At 35.1% G+C, this 27,127-nt stretch overlaps 1 protein-coding gene across 7 annotated transcripts in view; it reads left to right on the plus strand.

Moving 5' to 3' along the window:
- The first annotated feature begins 489 nt into the window (after positions 1-489).
- Positions 490-27,127, plus strand: part of LOC111054460 (serine/Arginine-related protein 53-like) — a 96,658-nt gene continuing 70,020 nt past the window's right edge. For 4 of the 7 annotated variants that reach the window (XM_039423831.1, XM_039423833.1, XM_039423834.1 and 1 more), the window contains exons 1-2: positions 7,664-7,885; positions 9,407-9,499. In XM_039423831.1, coding sequence (XP_039279765.1) covers positions 9,414-9,499 — 86 coding nt within the window. In that variant the 5' untranslated portion in view covers positions 7,664-7,885; positions 9,407-9,413. Of the gene's footprint in view, positions 795-7,663; positions 7,886-9,406; positions 9,500-10,198; positions 10,352-11,237; positions 15,015-27,127 lie in introns of those variants that run through there. The other 3 variants (XM_039423829.1, XM_039423830.1, XM_039423832.1) reach the window with 3 other exon arrangements.

A 27,127-nucleotide genomic window follows, 5' to 3' on the forward strand; every position in this document is an offset into this window, starting at 1 on the left:
GGTGAAGCCTACACACGTCATCAATTTTGCCAGCCTCATTGATAAAGAATACAACTCCACAAATTTCATTTATTATACCCAATAAAACTTATTTTTGAAGTTATTTTAAATTTATTCACCCTCTATGTTGTTCAGAATTATTTTTTAATTCAGAAATAGAACTGTGTTACAGTAGGATGTTCAACACAAGTGTATCTGATTAATTCCCAGTAAAATGTTAAGTCCGCATTTCGATTACACCGATATTTGCTATCAAGTTTTATTGATGTCGAATTGAAGATTCGATTTTAATTGAGAAAAAATGTAATATTACAAGACCCACAATGCCTATGCCTTCCCAATGATAGCTCTTACTTGAAATTGAAGGCCGCCATTGGGGTATTTTAGCATGAGATATTATATATATATATATTTGTAATACTATAGATTACAAAGGCATTGGTATGTAATAATCTTATAGGTTGCCCCCTCAATGGCCGATTTCAATTCCAAGTACAACACTAGCACTGCATGTGAGTCTATGCATCTTTAAGGATGTGTGTAAGAAGATTTAGCTAGTGCAGTTTCATTATTAAAGGTTTATCTTAAATTAAAATGTAAAGTGATATAACGGAAAAGAGAAAATGTGGTATTAATGTGGAGATGGAATGTAGTTTTGAAACGGTTAAATGTTATTAGAGTGGGAATCAAACTTGACACACATTGTGGGCTAATATTATTCTTTTTATTATAAATTGCATAAAATGTATTTAAATCATCAGATTCTATTATTAATTGTATGTTTTCTAAAAAGGGTGAGTCATTATCATTATTATTATTTTGTATAAGTATAACCTATGTATTGTAAATTGAAATTAAACTTATTTAAGAACTGTGTCCAAGAACATGAATATAAAATTAAAATCAGCATATTACTAAATTAAATATGCTCTTATTTTTACTATCAGTTCCATTAGGTTATCATTTTCATAATAAAATTTAAAAACTCCCTCAGGCTCTATGTAAGGAACTTTTTTGATTTGGATTATGCTTCTGACAGTGGTAAAAATTAAAGAATTTTATTTAAAATTTCATATTCAATAAAAATATTAAAAAAGACGGGTGTGGCAGTATTAATATGATTTTGAAAGAGTAGGCTTATTGAATTGTAGAAAGAGTCATATCCATAGATAACAGTTTTATAATCAGTGATTATTTTTCATAAAACTATAGAACAATTGAATTTACTGTCAGATGCTGGTTAATGATGGTCTTCAACAGAGCAGAATGATTGAAATATAAAGAAAGTGTTAATTCTATACGAAAAATCTGAACAACCCAGAGCTTTTCTTGGAAAGCAGTCTCCTTATCTATGGTTGTAGATAGGACAAGAAAAGTAAAATTTTCTATCCCTAGTTTTATTATCTATTTATGATGAGAAGATAGACAATATTAAGAAATTGTTTATCATCATAAATTGAAGTATTTATTTACTTTTTGTGTAGTTGAGAAGTTGATATTGTGGTAATTATTCATATTGAATGAAAAAGACTGAGAAATTGTCAAAAAAAACACTGATTTATTGATAATTAGAAAGACCGGTTTCGGTTATTACACCATTGTCAATCTCTGATAAACTAAAACTAAATACAAGAGCAGCAGAATTTATACTAGTAGGCGAGTACTGCTATTGGTCAAGGGCATGAACGACTAGCATTCAGCATTGATAGCAATTGGGAAGCCTCAAAGAACAAAATACTAGCTAACAGATGTGCTGACATAATTCTTCAAGAAAAGACAAGGGAACTTCGACCAGAGATCACAAAGATGGCCGATATCATGAAGAGTTTAAAGGAGAAGATGAAAACCAATGACCTGATGATTTTGAAAGCTGGCAAAGGATGCACTACAGTAATAATGGATAAGGACGAATATCTAAGTATGGTGAACCATTTCATTGCAGATAACAATTTTTTGATATTAACTCCAATCCCACCACCAAAATCAATAACTTGATTAGAAATAAGTTGACTACCACCACCAAATTATTTAATGAGAAATCCCATACCCTTTCAGCTTACTGACAAGGATTTTGTGTGGAACACAGTCAAAAGCTTTACTCAGGTCAAAAAGTGTCAGGGCTAGTGTGTCACCTATCTCAAAGGCATTTTGGATTTCATTTGTGAGGGCAATGAGGGCACTTGTTGTTGAGTGGTTACTCCTAAAGCCATGTTGAACGTTGTTGAAGAGGTTATTTTTTTCAAAGTATTCCATCAATTGTTGTTTCATTATAGTTTCAACAACTTTGGACATCGTGGATGGATATTGGCCTGAAGTTTGCTGGCTGGTCAATGTTTCCCTTTCAGTGGATTGGTCTAGTCTTTGAGGTTTTCAGGATATCCGGGAATCTGCCACTTTTCAGGCACTCATTTATAGCACTGGCCAATGGGTCTGCAATTGTATTGATAGTTTTTTTTAATATGTCACAGGATACTCCATGGATGTCCTGTGATTTTGAATTTTTGAAATGCTTCACCACATTAATAATTTGTGCAGGACTTGTTTCTTTCCATGCAGTCATTCTGTGCTGTCCTATCCTAATGTTAGAGGATGGATCAACATCAGTGTTTGGTAAGCTCATCTGGATATCATCCACAACTGACACAAGGTAATTGTTGAATTTGTCAGGACTCAGTGAGGATTCCACTTCTGATTTTTTTGGTCTATGATTGTTTATTACCCTCCATGCAGCCCTGCAGGTATTAGAGGATGACTCAATTTAATGTGCTGTGTGGTTTCTCTTTGCATAATTTACTGCTCTTCTGTACTTTCTATTAGTCTCAATGTATTTTGAATAGAAGGTCAGTCTCTGTTCAGGTGAGTTTGTAAACTTGTACAGATGGTGCAGGATTGTCACTAGGCCCTTCAAGTTGTCTAATCCCTTGTTGAACCAGGATTTATCATACTGTGGTTTGAAAGTCTTGATATTTTTTGCATTCTTCAATTGGGTTTCAGGGAAGACTAGATTGAAGTTGCTGACGTAGATTGAGATCAGCTTGTCAAGTCTTGAGTCCGGCTGTACACCATCAAAAATCTCTGTCCAGTTTATGCAGTTCAGTTCTCTACAGAATATTGGTATGAGTTCATCCTTGATTATCCATTTATAAAATACATATTCCCCTTTCCATGGTATGTCAGGTTTGGAAGCATTAGTAGCATCCTGGAGTTTGACTTCCACCATGATGGCACAGTGCTCACAAATCCTTGGGTCCACAACAGTCGTTCTATGTTCCCAGGAGTACAAGTTAGTAGCAATGGTGTCCAAAATTGCTGCACCTCTAGTTGGTGTCTGATTCGTAGTTTAGAGCCCATACTCACATAGCAAGCATGTGAACCTAGAACTCTGTTCATTTTGGGTTTCAAGGTGAATATTGAAGTCACCACCTACTACGATTTTTCTGTCCAATCTGACCAAGAATTTCAGTAAGACTTCCAATTTTTCGAAAATTTCATTCACGTTACTGCCAGGAGACCTGTATACTGATACAACTATTATAGCAGAGTCAAGCAGTTCCAGCGCAGCAATTTCTAAAACCAGTTCTTCACAAAAAATCGCCACATCAATTGCTCTGAATTTCAGAGTACTCTTTAGATATATTGTGGAGCCGCCATTTATATCATGTTTCCTGCAGTAGGCACTAGCCAGTTTAAGATTGTATAAGTCACTGTAAAACATAGATTCTTCATCCCTCAGCCAGTGCTCAGTTGCGCACAACACATCCATATTCACATCATCAAGGAATACTTCAAGGAAGTCAAGTTTGTTTCTTATACACTGAACATTCAATACAAAACTGGTAACATTAGTAACACTCATTTCAACTTTGATTTTTGGGGGCGCTTGAACAAAAAACGTCTCAAGGTAGTGTATTCAGGCCATTTTGAGCTATCTAGGATCTCTCCTTTTTGGTCAAAAGCAACTCCTAGTTTAAAGCTACAATATGATATGCTCTTGCTTTCCAGCCTCTCCATGGAAAAAGTCAATCCAGGGAAGGCAGTCAATAAAAATGCTTTCAGGTTATCCTCAGTAGTGCCATTTCTTATTTTACCAAGGTGATACCAAGCCATCTTGTCACCAATCAGGCTACATTCCCGATCATCAGCCAATTGGGGGTCATTTGAGCCAACAATAGTGGTTTATCTCTTGATAGATGGGGCTGCTTGGGTTTCACAGGCTTTTGATGGGATTTGTCAATGCCATTCTGTTTAATGACAACACTTTTGGCATTAGTCTTATTATGGCTTTTTTCATTCTTTTTAGTGACCTCTTTTCACTTATCTTCATCTTCAATAAAGTCATTAATTGTAATGTTTCCATTATCTTGTCCGTTATGGACTGAATATACTGAATTACCGAAAGTAGGCTACCGGTAGGCAAAATCAACAAAAACATTGAGTGAATTACTTCATTCCAAAGACCTTGAAGATGCATAGACTCACATGCAGGGCTAGTGTTGTAGGCTACTTTGAATTGAAATCCGCCATTGAGGGGGCAACCCATAAGATTATTACATACCAATGCCACCAATGTCTTTGTGATCTATAGTATTACACATATAATATAGATATAATATCTCGTGCTAAAATACTAAAATGGCGGCCTTCAATTTCAAGTAAGAGCTATCATTGGGAAGGCATAGGCATTGTGGGTCTATATCTCTTTAAGGTCTTTGCTTCATTCTATCTAGAATCTAACCTAATCTGATTACATACAATCATGCTTTTAAAAAAATGGTAAGCAAGTATGAAGATAATAGATCTATTAAAATCAATCAAGTACAAATAATATTTATTCATATAAATTTGATATTTTGGACATAGTTATTTCAATAACCTACCTTGGCACTTTATACATTTATATGTACCTCGTAGATTGACCTTGTTGGCATCAGCATTTTAGTTGGATTTGGTAAACTAGTAGTTCTGTGGACAGTAGACCTCGCGCTCAGTGAGTTACATTGACCTGTTGTTGTTTTCTCAAAAATTAATAAAAAATAATTCATAAATTAAAAATGTCTAGAAAAAATCCTAAATAAACAAAGAGCTTTCTGTCCTATATCGTACCGTGATGTGTTGTCCTGGAATGTGAGTGTGAGTGCTGTTATCAGATCTGGCTGCAACTGTCTACAACATTGATGAAAAGATACACTTTTCAAGATGTTCAATGTTTTTGAATGGGTAGTATTATAGTCAACTGTCTACTAATGTTAATGGAAAGATACATTTTCAAGATGTTCAATGGTTTTGAACAGGTAGTATTATAGTCCACTAGACAGCTGATTTATGATGAATAATTCTATAGTCTGATTTTTACGGTAATATTGGCATATGAAGGAGGCTCTTTTTTCCTTTCATATTATCCTTGAAATGCGAAATTTCCAAAAACCTTGTATATATGTCGACGCGTAATTTAAAAAGGAACATACCTGTCAAATTTCATGAAAATCTATTACCACATTTCACCGAAAATGTGCAACATAAAAACATATAAACTTTTAAACATTAAGAGAAATGCCAAACCGTTGACTTGAATCTTAAGCTGCGTACACATATACGCTCTTCCAACCTGTACCGAGCATGCTCCTCCCTCGTACTGCCCTCATTCCTCCATCGAACCACAGTCGCGCCGCCCACGCACCCATCATGAATGTTACGGAAGATGTTAGATCTTCTCGCGTTCCCCGGTCGAACCACTGTTGCTCCCCGGTCGATCATCAATCGCTCTGCTGGAGTGACGTTCGGTTGCGGAGCAGAGTGAAAGTCTGTACGCACCTTTAGACCTCACTTTGCTCAGTCAATTAGATAAGATTGGATCAGCATTTATTTCAACTTTTTCCACCCATCTCCAAGATGAGACTACATCAGACTTTCTTCATAATGTTCCTAGATAAATGAAATAACAATAGTTAGACCACCAGATAAATAAAATAAGATTTTATCAAATTGCTGCTAGACTCTTTTGAAGGGTGTCACAAAATTAATTTTTGTATGAACTAGCCTACTTTCTGATACTTTAATTTCACTTCAATAATGCTATTTTCTATGTTGGTTGGAACAACATAAAAGGTAGGCCTACATGAGATTTACCTATTTCATAAAATTAAGGCATCAATTACCTAGGTAGGTAGCCTATAGTAAGGTGAGTGTGGGGTAAGATTAAATTGCTATGAAATCAATTCATTGTCAATCCTAACAAATTTAGCTCAAGCATCTAAAACAAGAAAAACATAGCAAAGATGAATTATCACAAATAAATTAATGCTGAGCATTGATAAATAAACAAAGTAGGCTAAGCTACAATAATTAACAAAAACGTTGAGTCAATAATATTAGGTACTTCATTCTATCTAGAAATCAGCCTATTTTATTACTGAATAATATACAATCAAGTTTGTACAAAACATTTTAAGCAAACATGAAGGTTATAGGCTAGATTCATCAAAATCAATCAGGTACAAAATATATTTATTGTTTATTAATATAAATTTGGTGTTTTGAACAACCTACCCAATTCATAACCTACAATTTGAAAACTCACTAAAGTTGAATACGTTTTTTATACATTTGAATTGACATGTATGTAATGTTACACATTTATAATCACTAATTATTGATAATTTTTTAATAGATAAATTAGCCAACACAGAATTCAGCTCACTAGCAAACAAAATCATTGTAATAACTCTTGTTTTATAATATAATAACATTTATTATAATTTGACAAGCTATTCTCAACAAACAGCATGTAAAGATGGAAAGGAAAGAACAGAAACAGTGCTGCCAATCCTAAAAACGAATTTAAGGACGTTTTAAAATCGATATGAAGAAGTGAAAATTGGATATTTCGATATATTGATAAAAAATGACCCATTCTGTCGCTGACCGCAGTTGTCGGGAGGTGCAGGAATGAAAATCGACCGCATTTGTCGCCTCTTGACACGACATAATATGCAGTCTGCTCAGGAATGTGACCCACTCTGTTGCTGACCGCATTTGTCGTTAGCTCACTTTGTCGTTGGTGTAAAATGTGTATTGACCCAGTTTGTCGTCGACCCACTTTTAACATCGCTGACCGCATCATATTTGTTGGGAGGTGCAGGCTTAGACCAGTTATAGAATAGACACGCCCCATTGTATATTCATATTGAAAGTCGATGAAGCCAACATCTACTGCAATATCGCCAAATCGTAACGTCATCATCGTATAGAGAACTTTTCTGTATAGTTTGTTTACATTGTTTTCCATAGCAGATTGTGTCTATTCCAGCGGAAGCGCAGCGGGAGTTTACTATTTTCATATATAATAGTTTACTTTTGTCTGAAATAGAAGCCATCTGAAAGTTTTCTATCCGATGCTGATGTCACGATAGGGCGATATGGCAGTATATGTTGGCTTCAGAGTTGGCTAAACTTTCAATGGTGTCTATTCTATAACTGGTCTAAGGGTGCAGGAATGAAAATCGACTGCATTTGTCGCCTCTTGACACGACATAATTATATGCGGTCTGCTCAGGAATGTGATCCACTTTGTCGCTGACCGCATTTGTCGTTAGCCCACTTTGTGTTGGTATAAAATGTGTATCGACCCAGTTTGTCGTCGACCCACTTCTTAAATCCCCTTCATCATCAGCTGGTGGTACAACAAAATTTATGAAAATAAACAAAACTGTTATAACCTCAATCTCACCACTCTCCAAAAAATTTTGAATTATTTTGTAAAAATATTCAATTTTTTGCGCTATTATTATAGATTATGTAAATTGAAAATATTTTTTAATCCAATGTGAGCCGTGGGAGTAATATTCAATATGTTGGGGTCAAACTGAGTTGAAAGTTTAAAAGGCTGGTAAGTTTAAAAGTTTGGGCTTTTTAGTCTACATTATTATAACTAAGTTTTTCAAAAAATGTGTACATTTTAAAATAATAATAATATTCAAGCTATTCAAACTTATTAACATAGAATAATATTAACACATGAAAAAAAAATTAAGAAATGTAGGCCTAATCTTAAATTCTTAGCCAATAATAATAGAAATAAAACAAAACAAACAATAAACAATAAAACAAAAACTGATTGCTTCCTTTTTTGTCATAGCTTTGAAAACATTACCGATGTACTCGATACACTTATTCACACATTTGCAAACAATAATTTCCACAATATATAATTATTAACATAAATAAAAGAATAACAATATTATTTACCATAGCAGAAGAATCAATACATATTTAGGATTAATACTAAACTGGATTCAAAATCTCTGCCAATTCCGAGTTGATATCTGTAGAAAAAAGTAATTTATTCAAGCTCTAACTTGAAGCATTTCTGATTGATTCTTTCTCTTAATTCTGGCGGTAATTTATTGAATAATCTTTGAGATAATAGAAATGTCTCTGCCCTGTGGAACACAGGCTGTGGTCGTTTCCTCTCCCTTCTTGTCTTCTCTACCATTCCTGACACCATCCTTCTAGTTTGATGACCATGAGGCAACATTGTAAAACTATTCTTTCTACACAAGAATAGAATTGACCCCTTGATGTACAGCTTTTTATGCTTAACACCCTTGCTGCGACAAATAGTTCCCCTGACGGATAATATAGATTATTTTTCAGCATTATTCTTAGGACAATTCTATAAGCCCTATTAAGTGGTTCAATAGTTGTATGAAAGGCTGTGTATATTTTTTAGTACCGTAAACCAAGCAGTGGTTCACCAACAACATTTTGATCTTAATACTTAATAAAAGTAAACCTAGAAGGCAACATCCTCTTTTGGTCGGGCTAGCTTGACGTTTTTGAACAAGTGAATAGAATTTTAGTTACATTATCTTGTTTTCCCTGTTGCATGTTAAGCTAGGGTTACACTAGGTTTTCACTTTTTGTGTAGTTGAAAAGTTGATATTGGTGTAATTATTCATATTAAATAAAAATACACAGATTTTTCAAAATCTGTAGTTTTTGACAATTTCTTAGTCTTTTTATTAATAGTTACACTATAATGTAGCTGGAGAGCTATACAGTTCTGCTTTATAGCAGAGCTATATAAAATTTGAGCTACATATAGTTCTGCTATATCCTATTTTGTCAGAAACCTACAAATCATGAATGAAACTTGCTACTTCGTTGTTAGATCCTCAGACAAATAAAACCTGCAGGCTAACATCATACAACGATTTACATGATTTACCAATTGAATTATCAATTAGCTACTGCTGTAATATTTTAAGATACCAATAATTTAATTAGGCTAGATCTTATTTTAATTATTTTAAACGATGTCAATTCAAGTAAATGCCTTTTTTGTTTTATATGAAAATTTTGTTTCATAGGAACGTTTTGTAATAAAATAGTATAATCATGGTTTCAGGTGTAAAATGGGCGGTGGAAGGTACTCAAGTGATTCAGACTCTTACAGTAGTAGTAGCAGAAGAAAGAAACATTCTTCAAGGGCCAAAGAAAGGTAATTTATCTTTAAATCCTATTTTACAGAATACCCACCAGAAACTTGTATCGCTTCAATCGATTTGGATTATTTTTTCTGCTAGAACAATGAATATGAATACCAATGCGGTGAATCGCATTTTCCCAAATCGCAATGAATATTGCGATTACTCATTAGTGATTGAAAAATTATCTGAACTTTTTTCATTTTTCCATATATCCCAAATTTATCCGTTTCACAATGAATTGCTAGTATCAACAGTACATAATTGTCAGTTTCCTCATTTACAATTTAAAAAATATTTATAGTCATCTATAGTGAGGTCCACGTTATGATAGTATTTGATCAACTTTGGTTTTGCTATCCTTGTCTATTATTCGACAAAGCCGGTGGTACTATCCTTTTCTAGATCCACAACGATGCCAATTATGTTTTTGACAGTGTAGAAATATAATTAATTAAGGAACAGAATCGGCATCGCTATTCTTTTATCTTTATCCACTGCCATTATAACGTGGACCTCAGTCCTCACTATAAGTACTTTGTACTTAGAAACTAAGTTATACTATTATTCTAAAATATCATTCAAGTTAATATCAATATAGGTCGAAGATTAATATTTTTTAACATATTTTTTTCTTCATATTATAAATTAGGGCATTTGTATTTTGAAGAATAAATATTTTACACTTTTTTAGAGTACGGTATTTCCTACAGGACCCATGATGATGACAAGCAAGATGGCTGCCGGTTTTGATGTTTCAGTGTGTGGTCTCTGTAAATTATCTATTGGTAAAAACGGTCTAGCAATCGATGTGTGAAGCATTTTGTGCTGATAAGTGGTTTCATACCAAAGTTAGTAGACAGAAGGTTGGTCACTCATCTATAGTATTTTAGTTGAAATGCAATTGGAGTGGGGGAACTGCAGCCGTGACGTAGGCTGTAGTACAGAGTAGACAGAATATCGCATTCTTGAAAATCATACGGTGACCTATAGTCAAATTATATAACACAAACATTTTCTGACATGCAAGCTTTCTGTTTCTGCTTTACAATAATTATCAAAACATTTGAATAATACAAGCATTTTGCAATATAAAAGCAAAAAACCCACCTCCTAACCTTCCCTTAAGGTTTCTTTATCTTCTAGGTCGTGTTTATATTTTGTTTGTAGTTTGGCTATACATCAGCTTGTGAATTTCGGGGATGAGATATTTTGATTCTCGTAGAACATGTGCTCGATACCAGCATGTGTTCAGTGCATTTATATGAATGAAATTCATTGGATTTATCGGGATCGGTTTATTGTTTTATTGCAATGCATTGGTTCATCGAGATTTTTTATGGATTAATCTGAAATTATAATAGTATAACGTTGTCTACTAACGCTTATCCAGCTTATCAACTTTTTCGTGTAACGTGTTTAGATTCTTGAAAAACTTTCAACTTCATTCTATTCATACAAGTTGAATAAAACTTGAAATATTAAACAACATCATTAGAATCGATGATCAATTCGCTATAAGTATGGAGAATTTTCAAGTTCTAGGTCAATCTTGAGGGGATCAAACGACGATGTATTTGAAGATACAGTGAATAAACTGTATGCTCAGTGTGGTTACTCTATCACTTTTTTACTACATGTGACGTCACGCTGGCATTCCCCCCACCACTTCGAATCTTAGACCAGTGAGTGATCAACCTTCTGTCTACTAACGTTGGTTTCATACCACATTTGTAAAAATATCATCATCAGACATGAAGAAAATTGAAGAATTGGGTGAACATTCGAGGTGGTATTGCTCGACTTGTGACTTTAGGTTAGGTCAGTGTCGTGATTCTAACTTGGAATCAGAAGATGTTTTCAACGTTGCTATTAATGTTAACAAAATACTAAACAAACTAAATGTAATGGATTTTAAAAATAAAAAATTTCGTGATCAATTGGACATTGTTTTGGAAGAACAGTTCAAAAATTCTCAAGCGTGTTCAAGTAATACATGTCGTAACAAATCCATGCAAGATAAGTTTGATGCTCAAGTTAACACGATTTCTGAAGACGAACTAAATAGCTTGAATAAAATTATTAGTTTAATAAGTGACGTGAATGTAATTGATGTACCATTCAATACTGTTCAAAAGGTTAGAGAAACTAACACATCTTCAAAACAAGTAAGTGACGACAACATTGAATTATTACTAAGCATGAATTTAGAAGACAACTCTCAACGTAGAATTTTAACTGATTCAAGACAGTCTCTTGTTCATAGTGTTCAAGACAAAATTAAAGACGTTAAGACAATTCAGTCTGAAGAAGAATTCTTGAAGAATTAAGTCGACTAAACACTGGAATTATTGACTTGAATAGGAGAGTGAATGCTTTTGAAGAGTGTAGTGTTTTGTCATCTAGTTTCATTAGTAAGAATGCCACTAATTCTAATCCACTGGTTGTAAATCAGAGTAATAATAAATCTAAAAATTCTGATAAGTCAATACAAGCACATGAAGGAAACTCAATGAATCCTTCTGTGACAGAAGGTAAAAATGGAATGTGGTCACAAAGCGAAATAAATTCAAGATACACAACAGTGAGTTTAATATATCAGATAAAAATAAGCATGCAGTATGAAAGCAGTGGCTTGACAAAACCTAGTGGGTGCAGTAATAACAGTACTAATGGTAGAAATAAGCCTACTAATGAGGTCGGTGTTTATGCATCTGTCAATAAGAGTAACAGTCTTAAGCGTATTGTGGGTAGTGGAGCGAGTACATCCAATTTGATATCAGCCCAAAGGAAGGACTGGATTTTTGTTTCCAAGTTGGCAGTGGATACTAAATGTGAGGCTGTTTCTGAATATGTAAAACAATTTATTTCAGGTGAAATTTTGTGTGAGGAGGTGAAATCAAAGTTTCCTACTTACAAATCATTTAAAATAGCCGTTGATGTAGGTAATAAGGACAAAATTATCGAATTTGATATATGGCCTGGAGGTGTACTAGTAAGTGAATACCGGTTCCAGAAACGACCACAACCTAAATCCAAGCATTTTTTAGGCCAAAAGAAAAATTAATGTGTTCAAGACCTTCTCCTTCTAATCAATTCAATGACTTAAACAATGTGACAAGTGCAACCAAAAAAAAGGACCTGCGGATCTGTTTTGTAAATGTTCAGTGTCTACACACCAAGCTTGAGTCCCTCGAACTCCTATGTGAAGAGGTGTCACCTGTCTTTCTGTGCATATGTGAGCATTGGCTCAAGCACCAAGAAACTGAGTTCTATCACAGTATTAGCAGTCTAGGTTTGTCAAGTATACACTGCAGGGATACCATGAGTTGTGGGGGTACTGCTGTTTATGTGGAGGAGAAACTAAAGCCTGAAGTAAGAATTGTTGATTTAAAAAGATTTAGTGTAGACTCTGTCATTGAACTGTCTGCAGTGTTGTATTTGAGTTGCTCACTATTAATTTTAACAGTGTACAGATCACCAAATGGAGATATCAATTCTTTTTTTGACGTGTTGGAGGATATTCTAGGTCATCTGAATGCTCTACAGTACCAGATAGTTATGTGTGGCGATTTTAATATACATCTGGAGGAGTCTAGTGTTTTGGAAAATCGATTCACAGTTCTTCTCAGGAGCTATGGTCTTATCATCGGCAACAGGGCCCCAACTAGAGGAACCGCTTGTTTGGATACAGTTGCAACAATGCTGGATTCATGGGACTATGTTGTTGAAGTGATTGAACCAGTTGTGGCAGATCATCAGGCCCTGCTTATAGATGTTGGCCTGTTCAAAGCAGAAAGAGTCAATCCTGAATGGTTCTGTAAATACAGATTCACACATAGGAGAATTGATGAAAACAACTTACCTGTTTTTGTTGGAATCCTTGGGAGAGTCAACTGGAGTCTCTGCATCAATTGTAATCCGAGAATTTCTTTCAGTAATTTCTTCCAGAGGTTCATGAATATGTTTGACAACTTCTTCCCAAAAAGAGTGAGGCGGTTTACTAGGAGAAGAAATGAACCCTTCACTCATGTTGATAAGTCATGGTATACAGCAGACTTGGCTAGTATTAGAACACTTGTTATTATTGCCAACAATATGTACAAGAATGCTGTAACTGCAGAGGATAGAAACAAGTTCTATTCAGCTTACCTGAGACTGAAGAAGATATATCAACAGGATATTGTCAACTCAAAGAGCATCTGGAATGAGGATCTTATTAGGAATGCTCCAAACCCATGCAAGGCAGCCTGGAATGTTATCAACAGCTCCAAAAGCAAGAAGGTTGTACTGTCAGGAGGTTCAAGTCCTGATGACTTCAACAATTTCTTTATTCACTCGGTGGCTGGGATAGTGGAGGCTATCACCGGTTCACCTGATGATGCAGTGAATCATGTTCCTGTCAGTATTTGCAGTTTCGTGAAGTGGGAGAGAATTTCCTCTGTAGACCTGATAAAAGTAGACAAGGGATACAAGAGATCAACAAGTCCTGACATCTATGGAATCTCAACAGTGGTGTTGAAGTCAATAGTTGATGTTTTAGCTGTACCACTGTGTAATTTGATCAATGACTGCATGGATTCTGGAGTTTTTCCCAAGGAGCTGAAGACATCAAGGACAATTCTAATCTTCAAGAAAGGTGAACCTGATGAATTGTCGAATTTCATGCCAGTCTCCATAATTCCTGTATTTGGCAAACTCATGGAATCGGTGATGTATGTTCAGCTTTCACAGTATTTTGAGAGTAATTCCATCTTCCAACCTCACCAGTATTGATTCTGTCAGGTGAGATCAACCACGGGAGCTGTCGGAGTGGAGTCGGTTCTTGGGGCAATGGAGGGCAGGCAGTCGGTCTCTGTTGCTTTGTGTGATTTGACCAAGGCATTCGACTGTGTCTCGCATGACATACTATTGGGTAAAATGAAGAGGTATGGGATAAGTGGAGTTCCCCTGAAAACCATGGAGGATTACCTCTCCAATAGAATGCAGTTCACATTGGTGAATGGTGTGAAATCACGGTCGAAGGAGGTGATCTATGGGGTGTCGCAGGGATTGATTCTTGGTCCTCTGTTGTTCCTTGTATTCATCAACAGTTATAGTTCTGGGGTAACTAAACACCTTTTTAAAAAGAAAACTTTATTTTTAAACACATAATTATAAAATATACATCGAAAAAGAGAGAAGTGCTCTTGGTGAAGTTTGGCAGTAGACTGACTAAAAGTACTATGATCGAGCATTACAATGGAATACAGCGTCAGCAATAATATTAGGTGTTACCAGATGTAACTCCTCCCCCCTAAGAGTGAAGCTGCCCTCAGCTTCAAAGAAATAAAAAAAAACATATATTATATTTTAAGTATTATAAACTAAGTACATGGTAGTCTGGGGCATATTTGTTCTGGTTCACGCTGTACAGTATCATTTTCAACTTCAGATTTACAACACATTAAGTTACAAAGTTTGTGCCAGATAAACAGCCATTTGAGAAATATTATAACAATCAATAAAATTACAGTAAAAATAAGCAATAGAATACATAGGTTTCGATTATCAGTCAGAGGTAACTCATCTAGAACATCAAGTTTTTGAAAATTGATATTAGCAGTATGTACTTGATCAAAGTTGAAGTTGGATAGTCGTTTTTTTACTACAAATTCAGTTGGAAGTACAATTTCATTTTCCCAAAATATATTTGGTTTGTAGTAACCAATCAGTGTTTCTGAGCTATTAATTTTCAACAATTGCGTTTTCTTATTAAGAAAAAGAGTAATATTCTTGTTCACATCAGTATTCAGAACCATACATGTACTAAAATTAAATAATATAAAACTATCAACTATTTCTACATATTTTATGAAAGAATCTCTGTCTTTCAAAACTACCTTACTACATCCATCTAGATTCCTATCATTTAATAATTGCTCAATACATATATCATTAAGTTCGCTTACTGTACTACAATAATAATCATCATAAATGAGTTCACAATTTCCAGAAAATAATTTGTCATTTCAAAGAACAAAAGAAGGATGCGCAATAGTTGTTAAAATTTCGTTACCGACAATGACAGGATAAGACAATAGAAAAAACGTTTCATAAACAGTTGACAATAGCGGTACTTCCACAAAATATGAGATATGGTCTTTAAATAATCCACAATGTACTTTGCTTAGTTTCCATAACACACTAATTTTATTTGAAATAAAGCTGACATTTGAGTTTTTTGTAGGAGAAAAAGATCATCATGAGAAATAATAGAAGAATGGAGTATTTTCAATTTACAAAATTCGAGACTAGTTACAATGTCAGATATTTTATTATTCAGAAGCAGGAGCGAGTCAAATAACAAAGAGGATTGCTGATTCATTTCCATTCGGTTGGATTCATTGAACAAAGAATTAAAGTAATTGCTGATTTTTAGATTATTCGCTCTGATAACTTTCATCTCATTATTGAATTCGTTAATTAATTTCTGATTTACAGCAGATTGCTTGTCTACATTGTTACTAAGATGATATTCATTAGATTGGACTGTCTGCAAAATTTTGTCATATCTTTCCTTATCATCAGCATCCATGTTCCCAGTGATCCACGAAATCGCGGATCCTAAACCATTAAAAAGACCTCTTTTCTGCCTATAATTAACTGATTGAATCTCATTCAATTTATTCTTAGTGTATTTCAAATTCAATTTCATCATACTTAAGCGACTCTTATCAATATTATTCCTTTTAGCGAGAAAATCAACAAATGTTTCAATATTACTTAATTCTAAACGTAAATAACTAGTATTGATATTATGAACATAGGTAAAAGTTTCATTAATTATATGAGAATTCTGTATCTTGATTGGAGCAATACCAGATGTTCTGCTCAAATCTACCATCTTATAAGACGTTGCTGGGGCCAGCAACAGGAGAATTAGGGGCAGTACCATCACGTCCTGTAACAAATAAATCCTTTTTCTTACCCTTCACCGGTTTTTTAGGCCGTTTCATTCTATTAGGGTGCAATTTGAAAGGGCGTTTTTGGATAGCTTTAGGATTCCTAGCTAATTGCTGTGTTGTATCGTAATTTACTTTGATGAATTTTGGTTTTGTTTTCTTATTAAATGTCGATTTTATGTGTGGCTTGTTTTCAATTTCAACATTCTTCTCACGATTAACATTCAATTTCTCAGTACGTTTTTGTTTTTCTTCTTCAATTTTATTCTTAATCATTTTATGCACTAGGTTGACTCGTTCAAGATACTGTTGGGACAGTTGTTCAGTTACTAATCTCTCTGTTATTCCATTTACAAAAGGGTTATTTGATATTCCATATGTTATTTCCATAGGAGACATTTTCAATGTAGAGTTTAGAGTATTATTGAAGGCAATTACCGCTAATTTCATATTAGTTTCAGTGGTGTTGGTTTTATTTTCAAGTTGAATGGCATTCAGAATTTCAATAAGTGTAGAATGAGTCCTTTCTACCAAACCTTGCGAGTCTGGGTGTCCGGGAGTAACGTAATATGGTTCAATGTCATAAAGTCTCAGGAAATCACGTAAACCTGCATTGTCAAATTCACGTCTGTTGTCCATTTGTACAATTTTGGGTATGGGGAAAGTAGAGAAATAGTCGTTTAAGCATTCTTGGATATCAACTTGGTTCAAACTTTTTATTGGATGAACCGTTAGCCGTTTGGAAAAACAGTCAGTCATCGTTAAAAACTTTATTTTGTCATATTGGAAGCAATCAATCTGTATTTTTTCGAATGGTGTTTCAGGAGTTGGTGTGATTTTATAGTCAACTCGAACAGGTCTTCTGTCATATTTAACCTTTAAGCAAACAGCACATTTATTAATGTAACCAGTCACATCCTGTAGCATTGATGGCCAGTAATATTTACGTCGTATTTGATTATAAGATTCATTGATACCGTGGTGGAATGTTTTACCCTCATGATAATTAGAGATTACCTGTTTTTGTTCATCATTTTGTGTCACATCTAAGTTCATTCTTTTATACCGTTTAAGTTTGATTGAATCAAAAGTCTCTAGCAGTACGTTCTTGAAATTGTTAAAAATCTGTTCATATTCATCGTATAGGGCTCTGGCATGCGAGCAGAAAACTCCATACTTTGTATTCGGTTTCAAATACTCTATACATTTGTCTTTCATGTCATCGTAATCATTAGCATTCCTAAAATAAATAATCAATCTTTTTATCAAAAATCTTAATCAAGCGAGGGGGTTGGTCACATCGTGCAAGTACTAATTGGTTATGTTCTACATTCAGAATCTTATCGTCATCAGCAATAGTTACTTGCTCGTTTGAACTCTCTTGAGAGTGTATTGTGGCTAAACTGTTATTATCATCTTCACGTTCATTACCATTTTCATTATTATTTACAACACTTTCATAATCAATATCACGCACAATGTTTTCATTAGCATCATTGTCGTCATTTCTATTATCAATACGTATAATATCATCATTATCAGTTCCTACGGCCGGGTTATCTATTTGTTGGAGAATTTCATCAAGGGAACTAATGTCTATGGAGGGAGCTTCAGTACGAGTATTGAATCGCAGCAATTCGTCCACGTTAATATCATCCAATTCATGATCAGGGTCGTGAGCACTATGATCAAAACCGTGAAAGCCATCTTCTAGACCAGTTTCGTGGGGGTCAGTAGCAATATTCGCAAATCCGCGAAAGCCATCTTCAAAGCCTAAAAAATCATCTTCCTCATTTTCCATTATGTTAACATTATTAGGACGAGACAGAGCGTCTGCTACGTAATTGGTCTTCCCATTTATGTAAATAATATCAAAATCAAATTCCTCTAATAATAGTTTCCATCTAATGAGTTTCGAGTTCGGTTCTTTGATGCTATGAAGCCACTGGAGAGGCTTGTGATCAGTTTGAATGAGAAACTTCCGTCCGTATAAATAAGGTCTGAAATATTTACAGCACCAGACAATAGCCAATAACTCTTTTTCTATGGTGGAGAGATTGATCTCATGTTTATTCAAAGTTCGCGAAGCATATGGTACTGGTAGATCTTTTCCTTCAAAAACTTGGGATAATACCCCTCCTATAGCATAATTGCTCGCGTCAGTCGTGACAATGAACTGTTCAGAGAAATCAGGGAGTTGTAATATTGGACTGTTCTGTAACATTGTTTTCAATTTCTCAAATGCATTTACATATTCTGTATTATTAATATCGATCTTTACATCCTTTTCCAATGCCTGAGTCAGAGGTTTTGCGATTTTTGCATAGTTCTGTATCATTTTCCTATAGTAGCCTGTTAACCCTAAGAATTGTTTGATTTGTTTTTCGGTTTTAGGTATTTTAAAATCCTTTATGGCCTGCAGTTTGGCTGGGTTGGGTTGAATACCGCGTTCTGAAACAATGTGGCCAAGGTATAACAATTCTCTTTTGAAAAATTCGGTTTTGTCAAGCTGTATTTTGAGATTGTGATTTTGTAGTTTCTTGAAAACAGATTTTAAATGTTTCAAATGTTCTTCCAAATTGTCAGAGAATACTATTATATCATCCATATATACTAATACATTCGGCATTTTAGCAAACAATATATTCATATTTCTTTGAAAGAATGGGGGTGCATTTTTCAGCCCGAAAGGGAGCCTAAGAAACTCGTAGTGACCATCTTCCGTTGAAAAAGCAGTTTTAGGAACAGATTCTGGGTCCATTTCGATTTGATGGAAATCTGAGTACAAATCTATTGTGGAGAAATAAGTGGCTCTCCCAATTTTACCGAAAAGATCTTCAATGTTTGGTAAAGGATATTTATCAGCTATCGTCTTGTCATTAAGTTTCCTGTAGTCTATCACCATTCTTATTTTCTTTTTTCCTGAAGCATCTAGCTTTTTTTGGAACAACCCATATTGGGGAATTGTATGGAGAGTTGGAGGGTTGAATGATTTTATTTTGCAGCAGTTTATCAATTTCGATTTGTATGTCTTTCTTGAATATTTGGGGGTACCTATAGTTTCGTGTGTACACAGGATTGTCATCTACAGTATTGATCTTATGTTTTAATAAGTTTGTTGAACCAAGAGGAATATTATCAAGCTTTATTATTGCAGGGAATTTGATAATTAAATCGTATATCTCTCTTTTTTCTTCGTCATTCATGTGGTCAGTTCGTAAAGTTTCATGGATCAATTTCTTTATCAATGCAAAATTTTCAGGACGTCATTGAGTCATTATGTGAGTCAAGAATCGTTTCTACTTCCTCAATTTCCATGGGTTCAGGACTGATGGTCATGAGTTCATGAGAGAAAGCTATACAAGTACATTCACCATTAACAATATCAACTATACCTTCTTCAATACAATAGTTAGAATTATTTATAGGTTTAAGTAATCCCTGTCCCACAGTGGGAATAGACCTAACTGGGATAGTTATTACATTAAATCCAGGTTTCAATTCAATTTGTTTTCTACTAGAATTAATTACAGATAATAACGGTTTTGATACGTTGCCATAATCTAACGTATTAGTCTCATAATTTACATGGGCCTTGAGTTGTTGCATTGTTTCATTACCTAAAAGAATATCGTACCTGTCGGAAAAATCATGTATATACATCTTAATTCTAGAAAGATTCGGAAATAATGTGGATGGACCAAAAAATATATACTCATGTCCACCACTTGTACCAGCCGGGGTTTTTACAACAAATTTTTCCTTATATCTAGTTACAGTTGGCGGTACAATTGCAGGATGTACATAATTCATCATCGATCCAGTGTCAACAAGCCATTTTCTGTTTACATCATCGACAAAATAGGGTAGCGATTTATCAATAATATTCAATTCAAGCTGTTTGGGGGGGTTTCTGCCGGATTGGGGCCACACCCTAAAAAATGATCTGCCATTTCATTCACAGCTGATGTTAGATTGTTGAGTTGCGATTGCAACAATTGAATACGAGTCGATGCATTTACTTGATTGATATCATCATTTGATTCATTGAGATAGTGAAGATCCTGGAAAGGATTGTTTCTTGCCGAATTGTTAGCATTTCTATTAGTAGAAGCAGTACGCATGGAGACAGTATTCTGCGAGTCCCAGTTGTGAGACTGTTGAATGTTTCGTGCTCTGTTTGAAAAGTTACGAGAATTGTTATTGAAAGATTCCAGTTGGAAATTTTGAAATTGCAACTGCTAAAAAGTAGAGGTAGAGGGAACTACTCTTTGTTGGAAATTAGAATGTTGAGGCTGTTGAAAATGGATTTGATGAGGTTGTTGGAACCAATTCTTAGTAGTGAAGGGTTGCTGGAACCGATTCTGATTGAAGTGTTGCTGGCTGAAATTCCGAGGAGAGAATTGTCAGAATTGATTGAACACTGGTTGTGGTTGAAAGAAATTCCGCGTTTGGAACTGAGAATTGATTTGCTTTTCACTCACTGCACTTTTGTCACTTACGGGCTCTGCACATTTTAATTGTTTCAAAACAATGCTACAATCACTGCGCAGGGTATCGCAGGCGTCGTCCGAGTTCTTGAGTTTGTATACCTGAAGATGAGCTCCGAGTGTTGGATGAACACCGTGAATGAGCGTGCAGACAAGAGTTGTATCGAGTTGTTTGAGAAGATTTTTCAGGAGATCCCCGGTTACACCATCAAGTTTATAGCGGGTCACCACTCTGGTGCGTTTTTCACTGAGTCTTTATAGGAAGTGGAGGGGGTGTTCGTATTGGAATGATTTCATTACAGCAATTTCGGCTATTAGGTCAGGGACCGTGCGTTTATCAGAGAAGCTTTTTGTTAAAAGTTCAATAAGTTCAGCTAAGTTGGAACACTCACAATTTTGTACAACATTATCTGCAGCACCTTCCAAACTGTGGAGGGCAGCAGTAAATAACAGCCAATGATTTTCTTCGTGTTGTGATTGTTCAATTTTATTGTTACAATACAGATTGAAAATGTCTTGGAGAGATTTGATAAATTTTGGAATTTTATTGGAAGTTCCATCGAATTTTGGAATATAGTCCAGCAAATATTTCGGGATAGATTTGGTTGACATGATCACAGGGTCTAATTTTGACGGTCGAATGAGTGTAGAAGATGAAGTGAAGAAAATTTTCGCATCTGTACTTACAGTTGATGGTAGTTTTACTTCTGTCTCAAATTTGTGGAAGGAGTCTTCGTTGTCTGCCAGGTTGAACTTCAAAGGTCGCAGGTGTGGTATGCAGAGAACTTGTCTTGAAGGGTTCACCTCACTCACTGGTTTTCCAGATTTTTCACAAAGTCGAAATTAAAGATCGCAAATTGAAAAAAACATGTTGTTAAATGAACAACCTCGAAAAAACATAAGGAAGGTAATTCAGGTGCCAGTTATAGTTCTGGGGTAACTAAACACCTTTTTAAAAAGAAAACTTTATTTTCAAACACATAATTATAAAATATACATCAAAAAAGAGAGAAGTGCTCTTGGTGAAGTTTGGCAGTAGACTGACTAAAAGTACTATGATCGAGCATCACAATGGAATACAGCGTCAGCAATAATATTAGGTGTTACCAGATGTAACTAACGACTTCAGTGTGCATGGAAGAGCCTTATTGTTTGCTGTTGATACCATCCTGCTGGCCCAGGATGAGGACCCCCAAACTGCTGTTGCCCAGTCTAATCTCCTTATAGAAGAGGCTTGCCAGTGGTTTAAATCAAACAAACTGTGTCTAAATGAGGGGAAAACTCAGAACCTCTTGTGCACCTTGAGGCGTGGTCAGGCTCAAGATGGGGTGGAGGTCAAACTCTTGGGTTTTGTGGACCCCACTCTATCATGGGATCGACATATTGGCATGCTGTGCAATCGACTAGCCAGGGTGACGTTTTTGATGCGGAAGCTGAAGCAACATGTGCCTGCCAACTACTTAATTACAGCCTACCATGGGCTGTTCCATAGTCATATAAGCTATGGAATAGTACTATGGGGCCATGCGGGTAGCTGTGAAAGGATTCTCCTCCTACAGAAGAAAGTTCTTCATGTCATCATGTCATTGTATTACCTGGAGCACTGCCAGCCAATCTTCAAACGCCTGAAAATACTGACAGTGTACAGTCAGTACATGTATAGCTCCCTACGGCTCCTAAGGAGTGAGGCTCATGCCTACCAGGAGAGGGGCCAGCTGCACCACCACAATACCAGGAGACGGGGCAACATTGGCCTGCCCTACTCCAGACTATCAAAAACACACGAATGCTACCCCTTACGGATGCTAAAAATTTTTAACAGACTGCCAATTTGTGTTCGTGAGCTGGAGTATGGGAAGTTTTGTAGGCTGGTATGTGAAAAACTCGTCAACTACCCTCTCTACTCATTGAGAGATGATGAGACCAGTGGACTTGTAGACCAGTTTGAGATTGTTTCATGAGTTACTATGGCAGTCCATCTACAGAGCCACACGAAATAACCTATCTGTGGCCATCTCTCATTTTGTGTATTGATTGTTTTATATTTTGACAAAGTCTGTCTGGCTACTGCCGGTCATGGACTGAATTACTGAATAGCCAATACTATAGCTATATCCAGTCTAAAGACTAATGAGCTATTCTTTCTGTCTTGACTTACTACTTTAAAAATGAAACAGTGAATTTCTCATTAGAAAATCTTATTGTTATTGTTAAATCAATATGTACACTCATTGACTGCTAGACACTCATTGACTATAAAAGCTAGATTCAATTCAATCACCGCTCTGATCTTTCACTGGACATTAATTGAAGTATTCACTACACTAGTTCAAACGAATTCCTCCTTTTAAGCCTCTGCACCAACCCTCCATTGTCTAGCAGCTGGATCACCTCGACGTAGTCATGTTGGTGGAGTCGCCCCTCGTGCCTCTCCAAATGCCTCTGGATCTTGGTGGATGCCAGGTCAACATGCAGGTCTCTATGAAAATCGCTGTCCTGACATATCAAGGTGCATCCGCAATGTTCCTCAGTACCTTGTTTTGAATAGTTGTAATACATTAATGTTGCTGTCTTTGGTACATCCCCAAAGTTGTATACCATAAGTCCATACTGGCTTCAATATCTGTTGGTACAGAAGTATTTTGTTTCGGATTGAAAGGATGGAGTTCCTTCTGATCAGCCAATACAGCTTCTTATATTTGATTTCAAGCTCTCCTCTCTTCTTCTTGACATGGGCCTTCCAGCAAAGTTTTGCCTCCAAGGTCATGCGTAGATACCAATCTTGGCATTGTTGGCATATGGTACAATGGTTGTTGAAGATTATTGGTATGGTCAGATCCTTTTTATCAGTGGAATTGAAATTTATTCATAAAACTGACAATTTACAAACAAAATGAATGAGCCATTCTTAGAACGAATCAGTATAATAATTTTTAAATGTTCATAGTATACTAATATGGAGTATGTAATAGGTAATTTTAACATACAAACTTATATTTCATATGTTAATCAAATTTCTGGTTGAGGTATTTAATTTAGTTGGCTCAATGACTACTCTATTATGCTTCCTCATCTGAGCTTAGAACTTCTAACCTATGTCCAATGTAAGTTTTTAAAATAGAGATGCTTCCTATGTTATTTAAATGGATTTACTTTTCCTCCCTAGGGAGTTTTTCCATTTTTTAGTACCAAGAGAGAAAAAGTGACACTTGAGTATTATGTTCCAGGGAGTAAAGTAAGTAAGTTATTTTAGACATTAGGTGGAAGAAAAATTATTTGGGAATGGTTTGCTTTCCCTTCCTCGGCCGCTGATACTGCTGCCATACTTTTCCTCCTAGACTCCAAGCATGTTGGACAACGCCAAATTTGTTTTTTAGCTGATACATACTCGATATCTGCTTTTTACAGTTTCCATGACTCTAAAGTATCCCAGTCAGATAGGATTGCAAAATATCTGTAACTTGCTTCGGTAGTACTATTTCCAGATTAAAAAGAAGATTTTCATGCCATACCTTACAAAAAGTAAGTTATCAAAAGCTTGTCCTATATCAAGGAAAGTTGCTGAACAAACTTTTTTCTATTCTAGACACTCTTCTATTGCATTTACAATCCTGTGCAATTTGTCTATTGTTAAGTGTTTTACTCTAAAGCCAAATTGGTGATTTGGAATTACATGCTGACTCTGGATGATTGCTTTTATCCCAGTCAGTAAAATCCTTTCAAACAACTTCGACAGCACAGGTAATTGCCCTATATGATGATATTCATTAAGCTCCTTTCCTGGCTTGAGTAGCATTATAACCTCTGCTTCTTTTCAGATTCCTGGTAAGAATCTCAATCTGAAACAGGCATTCAAAATGTTTGTTAATTTCACTATCTCTTTTCTTCTAGGTGCTTGAAGACTAAGCGAGTCCAGTAGGTTTTTGTGTTCATGTATCTCATTATTCTTTTTACCTCTTCTACCGTGACATGCATTATATGCATGATTGATTCTGCTGTAAGATATTATCTTCTGCTTCTAAAGTTTCTTCTTCAGCTGTTGAAGACATAAAAATATATTTTACAAGATGATCTGCAAATGTCTGTGACTTCTGATCACTTCGCCCATTGTCTGTCCTGCTTTCTTAAAGGAGGAGTATGTTGAAAGTGTTTTCTTTTTTTTTAGCTGCCTTTCAGAGTGAGCAGTCCATACTGCATTCTGCTGTTAAGTTTCTCAACTAATTGTTGATTGATTCATTCTTGATACATTGTATCTTTTTTCTCAGTTCTTGTGTTAGATTGTTTTAAACTCTTTTATCATGAGGTGAACGCCATCTTCTTCTACCTCTTCGTTTTTCCACAATCATTTTCTCGATTTCCGCAGGGTAATTATTCCTAGTGGCTCTTCTTCTGATTTTTGGAGTACTACACTATGCTGCCTGTTGAATATCAGTAACAAACCTCTCTAACTCCCGATCAATATGTTCTTCGTCCCTTTGTTGCTGAGTTCAATTCTATTCTTCCTCTCTCTCTTCCTCTGTATCCTATCCTTCCACCCTCTCTCTCATGAACTCTTTATTATGAACAAGAATCTTGACTGGTCTGATCAAATTAATAAGACTTGTAAATTTATATTCTCTGCCATGCATTCATTGAAGAAGATGCAAGTTATTCTTCCTAGAAAAATTAGATTGTTACTAGTCAAATCGCTCATATTCCCACATCTTATGTATTGTAATTCTGTGCTCAATGATATGCAAGTAACCTTAAACGATAAACTTCAGCGATGTCAAAACTATTGCCTCAGGTTTGTTTACTCTCTCCAACGCCATGAACGAATCACTCAAGCCCATATTGATAGTTCAACTTTAAAGTTACCTGATCAGAGAATGCTTCGTATAATCAAGCTTGTTAGGGACATTTTAAAATATGGTGAACCAATCTATTTTAAAAACGATTTTAAATTTGTATCTGAAGGTAGGAGAATTGATGCTTTCCACACTAGAACAGGTGAAAATACTCTAAGAATTCCAAATCATCGAACAACTATTTATACAAAATCCTTCCTTGTTAGCGGTTGTCATGCATGGAATGCACTCCCAAATCAAATTAGGTCCACAGAGAGTCAAGCGGGCTTCACCCGTATATTGAGACATTATCTTTTAGAAAAAATGGCTGAAACTGTCCAACCCTAAAGCAGCATGACATTCAATTAAACCTTCCTTAATCCCTATCCTTATCCTTTATAATAATTATTCTCCTCCACTCCCAAGTAAAAATGATGGGTTTTCTCTTTTTATTTTATTCATGTAAACTTAGCATAAAAAAATGTGCATAAGTTTAGAATAAGCTTAGTGCATAAATTTAGCATAAGATTGTTTCTTATTCAAACTCTTCCTCGAGTGGATCTTAGCAACCTCATTCTATATCCCTTACCCTCTCTTTTGTATTATAATTTCCCCTTCATAATTCCCCAATTAGAATTATTATTATTCCTTCATGAACTTTCATAATCATATTATCTTGTTATTTACATAAACTAATCTCTTTTGTAGAATAATTTCCCTTTGTTATTAACATTATTTTTGGATTTGAATCAACAAATCTCTTTTCTAATAATAACTTTCACTCCCTCTTTATTCCAATTATTATATCATATCGATTTTCTAATTATTGGGAATTAACTTTTTCTTTATTTTTATCCTTATTATTATTCACTTTTCTCTGTTAATTGATTTAACTCTAAATTATTTATGGTTTCTATGATTTGGTTTTTACTTATTGATATTTTTAGTCTTAATTTTTTTTCGCTTAGACATAATATTTCGTTTGAATTTTCAACTTTTTTTACGGTTAAGTGCTGAAGGGGAGGGTATCCTTGATACCCTCTCTGAGAATGGACTTCTTAAGGTCCAAACTTTACCGTTTCATGTGAAAACATTACAGTAGTACCTTAACTTTTGCATTTTCCATCACTTTTCTTGCTCAATATTATTGTAGAACTCATTAGTTTAATATGATTCACCATGTCATTTTACTGCTACTGGTATTTATTTTTAACGCTAGAACGTAAGTTGAATTATGTTTTGTTAAACACATGAATAAAGGAATCTGAATCTGAATCTGAATCTCAGAATGAAAAATGAAAAAAATTCTTTCAAAAAAGCTGATCATCAAATTTTTTTCATCTCTATCTCTTTCTCCTTCACTTTCTCTCTCATTCTTCTTC

Source organism: Nilaparvata lugens, chromosome 3 (genome assembly GCF_014356525.2).
Source record: "Nilaparvata lugens isolate BPH chromosome 3, ASM1435652v1, whole genome shotgun sequence".
Taxonomy (NCBI): domain Eukaryota; kingdom Metazoa; phylum Arthropoda; class Insecta; order Hemiptera; family Delphacidae; genus Nilaparvata; species Nilaparvata lugens.